Source organism: Crinia signifera, chromosome 19, assembly GCF_055691185.1.
Source record: "Crinia signifera chromosome 19, ASM5569118v1, whole genome shotgun sequence".
NCBI classification, from domain to species: domain Eukaryota; kingdom Metazoa; phylum Chordata; class Amphibia; order Anura; family Myobatrachidae; genus Crinia; species Crinia signifera.
The window spans coordinates 126,484,773-126,497,839 of record NC_139226.1 but is presented as its reverse complement, the minus strand read 5'-3'; the positions used below and the strand labels follow the sequence as shown (position 1 = coordinate 126,497,839).

At 43.7% G+C, this 13,067-nt stretch overlaps 1 protein-coding gene and 1 long non-coding RNA gene across 3 annotated transcripts in view; one reads left to right on the top strand and one right to left on the bottom strand.

Annotated features, from left to right (window-relative positions):
• CA6 (carbonic anhydrase 6) overlaps positions 1-13,067 on the bottom strand; it is a 31,535-nt gene that overhangs the window by 16,686 nt on the left and 1,782 nt on the right. The window contains exon 2 of the mRNA XM_083163294.1: positions 10,910-11,092. Coding sequence (XP_083019420.1) covers positions 10,910-11,092 — 183 coding nt within the window. The remainder of the gene's footprint in view (positions 1-10,909; positions 11,093-13,067) is intronic.
• The window catches only part of LOC146042972 (uncharacterized), a 38,530-nt gene continuing 37,587 nt past the window's right edge, over positions 12,125-13,067 (top strand). For both annotated transcript variants that reach the window (XR_014464077.1, XR_014464076.1), the window contains exon 1: positions 12,125-12,225. This is a non-coding gene — a long non-coding RNA (uncharacterized LOC146042972). The remainder of the gene's footprint in view (positions 12,226-13,067) is intronic.

The window sequence follows — 13,067 nt, the reverse complement described above, 5'->3', positions numbered from 1 at the left end:
AAGTTCTGTCTCCTGTGATTATTATGTTTGGAATCAGGACATGTCTTGTATTATGTGGGTAACCGGTTTGTGACCCTGGGAGTTTGAGGTCTGTATTCCCTCAGATTGACCATCTGTAGAAATCCTTTGAAGGTAGGAGGCCAGATAAAGATCTGAGACCCCTCATAAACCATGGCCCAGAAGAGAGGACAGTCTCCCCCACCCAGTTAGACCTCTTATCAGTGAAGCCTGACAGTTATCAATCCCTTTGGAAACGGCTAAAATCAGGTTTTGGCTGGTGGCAGTGTACCTCAAAGAGGGGACCCAAGTGTCCAAAGTGATCCCCAGTCACGGCCAGAGCTGCTCAGATTGATGTATCAGAGCAGGCGATCGGTGGGTCCGTGACATTTGGTGGCAAGCGGTGGGGTGGATAATTCATTTTTCTCTTTAAGAACTTAAGTGAGTGTGGGTAGAATTTTGTGAGAAATACCCACATCACCAGAATCATAACTCAGAGCTTACTATAGTTGTAAAAGTCACACAGTGGATGCAATCTCTGTTCCCCTCCCTTCTCTTGGTTTTTGTTTCCTATTTGACAAGTGTGAGACTCAGGATGGCTGATTACCAGCAGATGAGGAGAGATGACCTGGCGGTCGTGTGTATGCAGAGGAATATCCCTTGGTCTGGCCAGAGTAGAAAACGTTTGATTCAGGCACTCGTGGATGCCGATCGGACTCTAGCTGCTGAAGGAAACCAGTCCATGGACAATCCTACCCCAGGGGCTCAGTTAGCACTGGACATTGCAAACGATGCCCTGCCAGGGTCAAATACTTCTGCTGGACCCAGCAAGTCTACACTGCAGAGTTACCTTCTAACTGCTATCAGACAAATGAAGGATGTGAACCCAGTATTCGCTTCGCAGCTGGGGCAGCATTACCAAGCCATTGTCGACAGAGAGGCTGTGGAGTGCAAAGCCGTACGAGAGGCTGAGCAGCGCAAGGCAGAACTAGATGCTGAGGTTGCTGAGCGGAAAGCCGAGCGAGAGGCTGCAGAGCGTCAGGCCGAGCGTGAGCACCAGTTGGTGCTGGGGAGGCTCAGAGGCCGGATCGCTGTTGGTGAACCAGTGGAGGATGATACAGAGCATCATGATGGCGAACCTCTACGTGAGACTTTAATCTGCCGTGGCTACTGAGTTAGCAGGAGATGGGCTTCGTACTGAACTTTTACTGTCTGCAGAAGTAAATAATGTGTTGGATCAAGATGTGGACTCTGTTATCAGTCATGGGGAGCCTAGCAAGGGTCAGAGGTCCCAAATGACGGCTGACGCGAATTTTACCAGACCGCGTCATGCGCAGTTCCCTGTCTTGGAAGCAGACAGAGGAAGCCAAGTGAGTGTCAGCTTGGTTGTGAATAATGAGCTGGCCCTGGACACTACAGCCGATGCTCAGAGAGCTGACATCTCTGCTAGCACCAGGGAGACTGTAGGATGTGTGGCAGTCAGGGAGACGGCAGAGTACCAATCCCCTACAGCACCAGAAGAGCCCAGTGAGTATTATGAACCATATATTGATGATTATCTGTTTAGCCTTATGAGCCCAGAAGAACTCACTACAGAATGTCAGCTGCAAGGTATCTCCTGCCCCAACAATTCCCGCAGGGAGATGATCAAGCGGCTCACCTATGAACGAAACGATGAGAGCAATGTTTTCGGCATGTATCCCGCCGAGTTTCTAAGCTGGGGTCCCGATGCGACTCCTTGGTTACTGCTGAGAGACCTGACGGACTGTTTTGAGATACCGCAATATGCCTATGATTGTAAAAAGCTTGATACCCCATGGTGGAAAGAGCAGTGCTGCTGGGCAGATGCTGAAAGGAATCGCCTAGAACAGCTTCTATCATCGGCTATAGAACCAACGACACAACCTACCGTGGTTTCCCTCATGGAAATGGTACCCCGGCCTGCTACAATCGTTGAGGAACCTGCTCCAGAGACATCACCTCACAAGACCCAGTTTAAACTGCTGGGAGAGGCTAGGGATGTGAGCAGTTTGCCAAACCAGGAAAAGGTACTTCTGGCTATGACAGTCATCATGGAACCTGCTCATTAGACCTCACATCACAAGGCCCAGTTTAAACTGCTGGAAGATGTGAGCAGCGTGCTCCCACCAGTGGCCCCCGATTTGTTGCCGGAAGGGGCTGACTGAAGCGGACATACTCATTGAGGAGACTATGTGTGCAGGGAGGGTGTGGGACCAGCCTGTTTTGGCAACTGGCCGCAGGTGTTTTAATTGTGACGAAGTGGGGCACATCAGTACACATTTTGCATGTACTGATCACATTTTGTGATGGATATTCTGTCATAGGGAGTCAGGAGGAGCGCCGGACTAGTAGATCTGCATGAATTTTATATAGCGAGGTTGGTGGTTTTTAAGCAGGATGAAAAAAAAATAGAGGAAGAACCGGTTCATTTGTAGCCTAGCAAAACTGATCCGTATCGACGCATCCAGGTCAAGAACTCTAGGACCAAAAGTCAATTTTTAACCTCGATTTTTAAACAAACAATACAATGTGCAATTGTAAATTAACAATTCAGCAGAATCTGAGAACTTAATCAAAATCGATAAATGAGGTACCGTTTTAAAAGGAGGAAGAGGAAGAGAATGAGGAAGATTGGATTATTATAATTTCTGCAAGTTGTGCAGGAGTGGGCTCTAATGAGCTAAATAGGATAATATTAGAGGATTGGGAGAAATGGAGGGCTGGCAAAAGCTATATTTGATACAGGAACCAAAATAAAAAGAGTGCAAAAGTGATTCTGACACAAATAATATGTAACATTGCATAAAAGATTAACTTAAAAAGGTAGAAAATGACATTTTATAGAACATCTAGGACATGGTTCCTCAAACTGCGGCCCTCCAGATGTTGTGAAACTACAAATCCCAGCATGCCTTGCCACAGTTTTGCTATAAGGGAGTGTTAAAACTGTGGCAAGGCATGCTGGGATTTGTAGTTTCACAACATCTGGAGGGCCGCAGTTTGAGGACCCATGATCTAGGACATAGCTGCCTAACGTCCTACATTCTGCAGGAGACTCCCTGACATAGCAGCAATCTCCCTCTCTCCCTCATTAGTCTAGCAATCTTCCTCATGTCACCTAGCCCACATTACACTGTTACATCATAGTTACCTCCCCTCCTGCATTCTGCAGGAGACTCCCTGAAATAACAGCAATCTCCCTCTCTCCCTCATTAGTCTAGCAATCTCCCTCATGTCACCTATCCCACATTACACTGTTACATTTTTTGGGGAAAAGGAATGAGAGATAGATACATTTACACTGAATCATCAGCACCATTTCCCAGCACTTTACCAAGTATAGTATCTCTTACTAACTGCTTTGGGGCTCATCTACATTTGGCTAGAAGTCCTTATAAAAGATTCCTCTCAGATGTAGCAGTGCACACCCACGCTTCTTGGTGCCACATTCACAATCTCTTTTCACAATCTCTCCCTATACGCCCTTTGGGTGGAGCATGACACGCCCTTTGGGTGGAGCATGACACGCCCCCACAATAGGGCACTGTGCAAAATTCTACTACCAACTATAATCTCCCTGAAACTAGTTTTCAAAAGTAGGCAAGTATGATCTAGGATACAGAGATAAAAAATGTTAGTGTGTGAATATCTTCACATAAAAAGAAACAGTAAAGGATAGGAATATTTCCGTATGGAAGACTTCAACGTTCAAGCAAAATGGATTGAATTTTCACATCTCATGGTACAAGTCTGTGTGATGGCTTTGGAGGGACAGTTAAAGGTCTAGCAAGTAGCAACCCATACCAGTTTGCAGCAATGGCAATCCATCACATCTTAAGTTAAACACCTTTGGACCTGTATAGCTGGGCAAATTATACTGTACATGGCATAACGTTTTTCGGTGTGTCACAATGTTAAAATACAAAGCAGCAATGCCATCTATAAATAGCAAAGCCTGTGACAAGAACACATACTCATCACAGACTTCAGTGTATTAGTAATGATAAACTACACATAGATCAATTGTCACCAGAGGACATGAAGACAGCAGGAACCAGAATTAGTGTCACTATGACCATTATCACAAAAAATGTAGACAAAAGTGGTCTGCAACCTGGAAGATATATAGCAGCATTGCATCTGATATTCAGATTCAATGTAATGAGGAGGCAGAATGTTCACAGGAGTACTGGTACACTTCATGAAACCAATCAACAAATTTGTTGTCCAGGCCTACGCCCGGTACACCTCCTCCCGCCACAATCCCATGGAAATACCCAGCCTTAAAGTATTATGGGCGTTCCCATGGGCGACCTCCGACTCCGCCGCCCCACATCAGTCTGTGAGGACGGATCAGCGACTATGCAAGTTGCCGAGTCCGTTCACCCAGGGACCCTGCACATGGGCATAAATTATGATGAATGCGTGGCGGAGCGAATGAACCAGGATGACCCCTGACAAGTGTTGTTTTCTTCCTTTAATTCACGTTCTCTGTGTAATAAAAGTTCCTACTATCCAAGAAACTACTGAAAGGCTGTATACACTTTCTGCTGACAGATCATAACTGATGCTGCTTTCCCACTGCAGACCCGTTTTAAGTACTGGTATTTTTAAACGGTATTTAAAACGGTATTAGCATTCCCACTGCAGCAGATTACCGTTTAAGTACCATTCCCATTGCAGTGAACCATTTAAAATGTAGAGTGCCTACCCCCCCAGTGTAAAGAGTGCCTAACCCCCCCCCAAGTGTAAAGAGTGCCTAACCCCCCCCCCCCCAAGTGTAAAGAGTGCCTAACCCCCCCACCCCCACCCCCAGTGTAAAGAGTGCCTAACCCCCTGTGCCCCCATCTCCCCTCCCCTTGTACTTACCTGCACGGGGATCCAGGCCGGGGATGCAGGGCAGTGGGGAGGCAGTGGGGGTCCATACGGGGTCCAGGCAGTCCCTGTGCCTGATGAGAACTAGTAGTTCCCACTTTGCGCATGTGTCATGAGCGCAGAGCATAATAATGAGCCACTCATTACATATGCGCATATGTAATAAGCGGCTTATTATTATGCACTGCGCTCATGACACATGCGCAAAGTGGGAACTACTAGTTCTCATCAGGCACAGGGACTGCCTGGAGTTTAAATACCGTTTAAAAGGCATTCCCACTGCCTTAAAAACGGTATTTAACCGTGTAGGACTCTGCTTTTTAAACGGGTTGAAATACCGGTTATCTTTAACCGGTATTTCAACTCTGGCGCTTTCCCACTGCAGCCTTAAACGGTAAATTGCGCTGAAAAATCGGCAATTTACAGTTTTAGACCTGCAGTGTGAAAGGGGCATGACAGATCATAACTGGTTCCAAACAATTAAAAAAAAATATTATGTGATTGTTGACTCAACTTAAGTTTTTAAAATGTCATAGTTTCTTGTATAATTGAATATCAACTTCATGATTTTTTTTTTCTCCACTATGAAACAGTACCATGCTTATTTGTATTTTTTATTGGTAGTTATGTATATCTGTTTGAAAAATGTGTGTTTTTGCCATAATGCGAAACGTAAGGCAGATAAAGTAATTTGGCTTAGATTTTTGTATTCAGGAGAGAAAAAAAAAATATATACCTTAAGGGTCCAAATTTTGTGGTGATTCTTTAATAAACACCCATGGTACTTCTATTAAACTGGATAAAGAAGCATGATGGGTAAATAATTTAATACATTTAAAAAAAAATATCAATATTTAGTAATATGATTGTTAAGGTGCCCATACACTGTGCGATGATCGCACGCGTTATGGGCTGGATCGCATCGCAATGCATGCAATTTGCATGTGATGCGAGGGCAGTAAAAAAAGTATGTGCAGCACATACTTTTTGTACTGTGAGAGGAGATGCCCGCGAGAGCATGCATCGCATCACACGGTGAAAACGCACTGTGTATGGGCACCTTAAGACAGTTGATATATTTATCAGAAACGTTTTGACATTTTCTCGTTAAAAAAAATAAAAATACAGGTACACCACCGATTTTCCGGCATGGTTGGTTCCAATGCCATGCCGGATTATCAATTTTGCCGGATTACAGAAGGATTTCTAGTTTTTACTAATTTTGCACCTTCAGTACATTTCTAAAGCAATAAATAGTCAAATATATGCTACAGCATAATATTAATGAGTGAACAAACACAGTAGTGTATGCAAAACTGTTTATTACAGTGTACTGCTGTATAAGCAAAGCAGGTATCAGGTATATTTTGAACAACCATTAACAGTAAGTGCAGTATGAATGAAAGTCTTGCTGGGACCTTGGACGCCATATCAGCCCCACTGCTGCCTGTTGTGTCACCTGCGGGATCCTTGGAAGCTGTGCACAGTGGCACTTGCTCATGCTGTGTGTTCCGCCAATGTGCGGTGCTTGCTTTGACCTCAGACAACATGATGCTTCCTGTGTCACCTGCAGTGTCAGCGGAAGCTGTACTCACTGACACTTGCGCCTATTGCGTGTTACGCCCATGCGCAGAAAGTGTTCCGGATTAAAAGAGTTCATCAACCTCTTTTAATCCAGACAATTTACAATTTTGCTTTGTCCGGATTAAAGGAGGTCCCTAAACTTCTTTAATCCGGACAAATCAAAAGTGTCCGGATTAAAAGAGGTTCCGGACAAACAGTTGCCGGAAAATCGAAGGTGTACCTGTATATCAATTTATTGAATTTTATCATAAAATTCAGCACAGGTATGTAGACATTGAGTTGTATATAGTAGCACAAAGATCTTGGGTAGATGGCGTATCAAAAGGGTATGGTAGGTGTAAATGCAGCATACACACACACACACACACACACACACAATACAAAGCAGCATTTCAAAACATGATATACTGGCCAAACAGATTCGGATGAATATACATGAGTGAAAGCTATAATCAAAAAATGAAATCCCGTAGAGGTGGGCGATCTATCACAAGCCATAGGGCAGTATTCAATGAGAAAAATTATCCGTGTTTTATGGCGAGTTTGTGCTTTTCTCGCGTTGGACAGAGACTTTTGCTCTCAAAAAGCGAGCAACCCTATTCAACGTGCACTTCTCGCCATCTTTCTAAGTGTTTTTCGCCGTGTCTCTCCGTGTAGCAATTCTCCATCTTTTCATGGAGAAGTGGAATGGGAACTTTTACAATAAAAGGTTTTTTGTTTTAATTTTGGTGTAAAAAAAATCAGGAATTTTAATCTGTGAAAGGGCATGCTATTTTTTTTTTATGTGCTTATAGCACATGAATATATATTTAATAAAAAAAAAATATATATATATATATATATATATATATATATATATATATATTTTTTTTTTTTTAAACACAGAGCAGCCAGCAGGGGGCCGGGAGCCGAGCTGCTCATTAGATATTCATATATTCACTGCACCCGATCATTACATATGCACGATCGGGTGCAGTGAATACCCGGCCCCCTGTTGGCTCTCCCGGGGGGGGCAGCCTGTGCTGCCTGGCTCCCGGGGAGCCCACCTCCCCCCCCCACACACATCACATTGAATACTGCCCATAGACAATAAAAAAATAATGATCAATGACAATAAACTCAAGTCTAAAGTAAGGAGATAAAAATGGGGGGGGGGATAAGGGTAGTTCAAAAGAAGCGAATACAAATATAACAGGTCATGATAATATACAGTATAAAGCGAAGCCAAGTAAGGTGAGACTAAACCATTAAGGTGTTGACAGAATAAGGGGGGAAGCCAGTGGACAATTGAGCAGTTGAGGACTCAACAGGGACCAGGAGTGGAATTCTGAGAAATGTAATATTTTAGTTTCCGTGTCTATGTCTCATGTCAAAATGTATGGATCCCAGTTCTTGTGGAAATGACGTTGCCCAAGACCAGGGTTTGTAGACAATGTCTGTTGAACTAGCATTCTCTGCATATCTAAAGGTGCGCACACACTGAGCGATTTGGCAAATGATTCAATGTCTTCAATGATTTCCTCTGAACTCCTGCACAAACGATTTAGTGTCAAATGAGAAACGATTGATCAAATGATTACACATGAACGACTGATCTTTAGCGATGGTGGAGGGGAGTGGGAGCCAGTCAATCAGCCTCACCAAATCGTTCATCCTGCATACATGAAATGATTGCTACACATCACTAAGGATTGGTCTATGATCTTTCTGTATGCATGAAAGATCATCAACCTCTACAAACGACCGGCTGGTAGGCGCATCGGCATCAATATCATACACATGGAACAATTTCAGCGATTGGTCGTTTCAGTCGGTCGGGAACGCCCAGATCTTTTGCCAAATCTATCCGTGTGTACGCACCTTTAGACAGATGGGCGGTTTTGGAAAGCCAATGTTATAGGATTAGTTTCCTCGCTATGGTGAATAAAATAGAAAACAGAGGGAATCATTTCTTGATTTCAACACTCTGAGATCCAGTCTGAAAAATGTATACATAGACACATCAAAGGTTAGATGAAGGTAAAAGTGTAGATTAATGTACATGAATATTTTGTTCCAGAAGCATCTGATCTTATAGCAATCCCAGAAACAATGAAAGAATAAAGCTCTGGCGCTGCTGCACTTGGGGCATCAGTCATGCGCGGGGGGGGGGGGGGATGAAGTGGGCTCTGACAGAAGTGGATAGACTTAAAATTAACTTCCTGAAGGTATGCCAAAATGAAGTAATTTCATAGTGGGTTCACTGGGCAGAAAGCCAGGGGAGGTGACAATGGGGATATCCCGCCGCCACTGTCCTGCTAATTTGATTAGGTAGGACGGTGAAAGGGCTGTAATCAGCCTGGTATAAATCAATTTGATTTTATATAGATGACTCTCCCAGCGATGTAGAAGGCGGTGGAAGGCGTAGAAGTGTTGTAAGGTTCAGGGATTGGACGTAATGACAAGCTTGTGAGTACATGAAAAATTGTGAGTTAAGGCCCCCTTACATTGACCAACTTATTGTCCTACAAGTTGGACCTGATTGACTCGAGATTTATCCTATGTGCAGGAGGATCAATCTCTTGCAATCTCTTGGTTATACCCAATGGCACGGGATTTTGCATTGGGTCCTTCACATCAGGCACTAGATGTTGTCAGATAAATTGACCCAATCCACCTGAATAGGGTCAAATCGGACAAAATCTCACAAGTGTAAGGGGCCCTTTAGACAAGTGAAATTACTCTTTAAGTGACGTAAATGGCATGACTCGACCACCGGGATTGAAAATTTTACATCCTCTCTTAACTAAAACATTTTTCAGAAAAATCTTGAGGGTTGAGGACACACCTGGTTGAACTGAGATGGATTGACCCACTATCAGCTCATGTTAAAAAACAAAATGAGCTGATCAGCTGGTAATTTATCTCTGAGCAAGTTATCTCTCTCTATGCTGTGCACACACGGTGAGATTTGACAATAGATTTTGACTATATAGTCAAAATTGCATGCAGATCGCACAGGTTTTTTACCTTGCGATCCTGAAGCGCACTTCCGTGACGGCACAAATTGAAACCCAGATAGACAGGGCAGCAATGACTCTATAGTGCAAATCTAATGTAGATTGTATGAATTGTATGTAAATAGTACAGAGCTAGCAAAGATTGCATAGCACTCGAATCTAATGGTGCGTACAATCAGCATGAGATGGAAAATCGCATCATGATCACATGCAGATCACACAGGTTTTTTTTACCTTGCGTATGGGCCACTATATAGTCAAATCTCAACGTATGTCAGTGGTTTCGAAACTGTGTTGTGGCTCCCTGGGGCGCCTCGGGACACTTGCAAGCATGTCACCGGTTGGTGGTCCAGGAACAAGTCAAACTATTTATAGACAAAACCAGCGATGGTGGCTGGCAATCATAAAATAGGTGTACAAACAGGAGCAAATCTTGACCTTTACCACAGAACTGTACCGGAGAATCGCATATAAAACACAATCTACTGCATTATATATATATTATACATTTTAAATTTTTGGCCTAGGAATGTCGGGAAAAAAATTCTGATACTCTACGGTGCCAAGGCGGTGGCACCGTAAAGATTGGAAACCCAGAGAGATAAAGTGGACAAGGATGAAGTACCAGCCAATCAGCTCATGTTACAGGTTGTATTTGAAAAATGAGAAGAGTTGGTTGGCTGGTACTTGGGAGGCGATTCAAACATGCTCGCTGCAGGACAAACTCACTCCCCTGTCAGATGGTCTGGTTTGTACAAATCCTAGGAGCGAATGGCTTTGGCGAGTTTCACACTCCTGTCTGGGACATCACATTACATCAGCACTTGCCCCGAATTCAGCCATCTCCTAAAAAGTAAGTATAGACTTCCAAAGAAAAACAAATCATTTGATGGTGAGGGACCATCGAATTAATTTTTCTCTGTAAGCATACAGGTCAATAGGCTGCAAATACATGCAGCCTAGCAAGCAGGTCTGAATAGCCCCATTGATCTCCTTGCACTCTCTCTCTCCAAGGCTTAGTAATAGAACCCTAAGTTCTTGTTGACGGCTCTCCAATTATGGATTTACATGGTCAACAGAACAGGGAACACAAAGGCGGAGTCTTACTAATGTAGATTTACATGTAGTAGTGATAGAGCATAAACGTATATGTAACTTTTAAAAACTTCAAACATTGGGGCAGATGTATGGAGAAGAGATAAACTGGAGATAAGGTGGGGAGAAGGTGAAAGGAGATAAAGAACCAGCCAATCAACTGCCAACCTTCATTTTCAAACACAGTTCATTGGCTGGTGCTTTATCTCCTTTTACCTTATCTCCACTTTATCTCTTCTCCAGGCTTGATACATCTGCCCCAAAGTGAGGAAAGCATTATTTGTTTTTAACAAAAGACCACATTATATTATAGTACGATAATTAAGACACTAACTTACCCGAGTGACCATTGTTGGTCACAATATAATTCCCATGCAATGGCCCTTCATAGCCTTCTAGTGTCAGGGGGACCAATTCCTTATTATGAACAACTTTCTTCCTTTGGATATCAATGGGTGACTGGTGCTTTGCGATACACAAGGGATACTTTCTGCCCCAGTTTGCTTCATCTACGTCTCCTTCTGTGGAAATTCAGAATTAAGTTTAACAGTTAATTACCCATAATTCATAGGTATATCAACATTATATGGATGACCTGAAGTACTTTTGAGCGCTGTTTTAACCAGTTTGCATTAAAGTATACTTAGGGGTAAATTTACTAAGATCGAACGGGTACAAAGGCAGCCATCCGTAGCCATTTGATGTAAAACCCGTCGGGACCCAGTGCCCGGCTAATTTACAATCAGCCAAATGTGGCTCATTTGGCCGGTACGAATATATACGCTATCGGGGTATGGGTCATAGGGTCCACACGCATCCAGGTCAAAATGTCACTTTTCCCATTTTTGTTATATCGAATGTCAACAGTGGACATGGACAAGTGCACCTCTGCACTCGCCATGCTCCAGGCACGATGCCGCACTATGCTCGGCTATTTTATTCTCCCACACGTCAGCACATGTCGGCTCAACAAAAAATGGAATAACCTCATGTCTACCTTTTGACTGTCGACCTAGCCCATGCCAACCTAATGCATATGTCGGCAAAATGACCCTGTCGACCTAACCCCATGTCAACCCAATGCATGTCGACCTGGTGACCATGTACCACGCCATTAATAGAAAACAGCCATATGTGTCCATAATGTTCTAAGTGATCGGCAAATTGACAATCATTTCGTACTGGTGAATTCAGATACAAATTCACCAGTAAATAAAAACAAATAGACCACGTTTTGGGGTCAAAGGCAAAGCCTGCACAGATCCGTGCAGGCTTCTTAGTGTAAAAAAGTAAATAAAATAGAATAAATAATTAAAAAACCCAACATGTGGTCTCCCCGCCCATCAATTACCAGCCCCATTGAGCTGGTTCCGGTTGCAGAGGTACAGGGGGAAACCGCCCATAGATGCCCATGCTAAACTTTAACATAGGCATCTATGGAGCTGCGAACAGCCATTCAGCCACACAGCTCGATCCTGATTGGCTGGGGGTGGAACCAGGGTATGAAATCCCTCAGTCTTGGGGGGAGGAGCTACACGTGTAAACACACTTGCGGTTCCTCAGATCGGTGGAACGATACAGTCAGCTTGGTTATTTTACCTCCCTGGATGCCTACTTTGTAACGAAGAGGACGTGATCTAGGCCAGATGAGCTGGTAAGTATAATTTATTTTCACAGACACCCTAAGGCAATGGTTTCCAAACTTTTTGAATCACGGCACCCCTAGGCCAATTGTTACTAAATTCAGACAGGCTTACGGCGGAGTAGTACGTATGTATGCATGTATGTATGTATGCATTACTTTTGTATTGTATTATACTTTTGTATTGTATTACTAGTTTTCTTTGTGTGCGTGTGTTTTATTTGGACATTGGTTTTGTTGTAGAACTACAAGACCCAGCAGGCCCATTAATGTCCCACATGCTGAGACTTGTGGTTCGCCAAGTCCGTGCATATGGGGGAGGCTTGCTGGGACTTGTAATTCAACAACAAAACCCAGTGTTTATAAATCAGTTTTTTGACATTTTATAGAACATCAGCTCGATGCCCAGGCCGAGGCATGCCCTCGCTGGGGGCCCGGCCCTCTCCCCCAGGGTCCCGGCTGTCTAGCCACAGGATGAGGCTTTGGCTGGGGGACCATGTATAAAAAGTGTTCCCCGGCTGTGGCATTAGCCAAAATACGGGCTGACCCCTACTCGTTTTGTTGCCCTTATTTTGGGAATCAGGAAAAAAGCCTGGTGCTGGTTATAGAAATAAAAGGGGACCACAGCTTTTTTTCCTCCTGTATTTCTGCAAAAAGGACCGGCTCAATGAGCCTGGGACTGGTTATTGCCAGGTGGGTGGACTGAACATCGGGTTTTATAAATTATTTATTTTTCTTATACATCGGACAGATCCATACGATGCTGGTGACTCGTACATATTTGACTCCCGGTAATATGCCAGCCAAATATGAATGGCTACCACATTGGCAAATACAAATCCCGAGAATGCGGC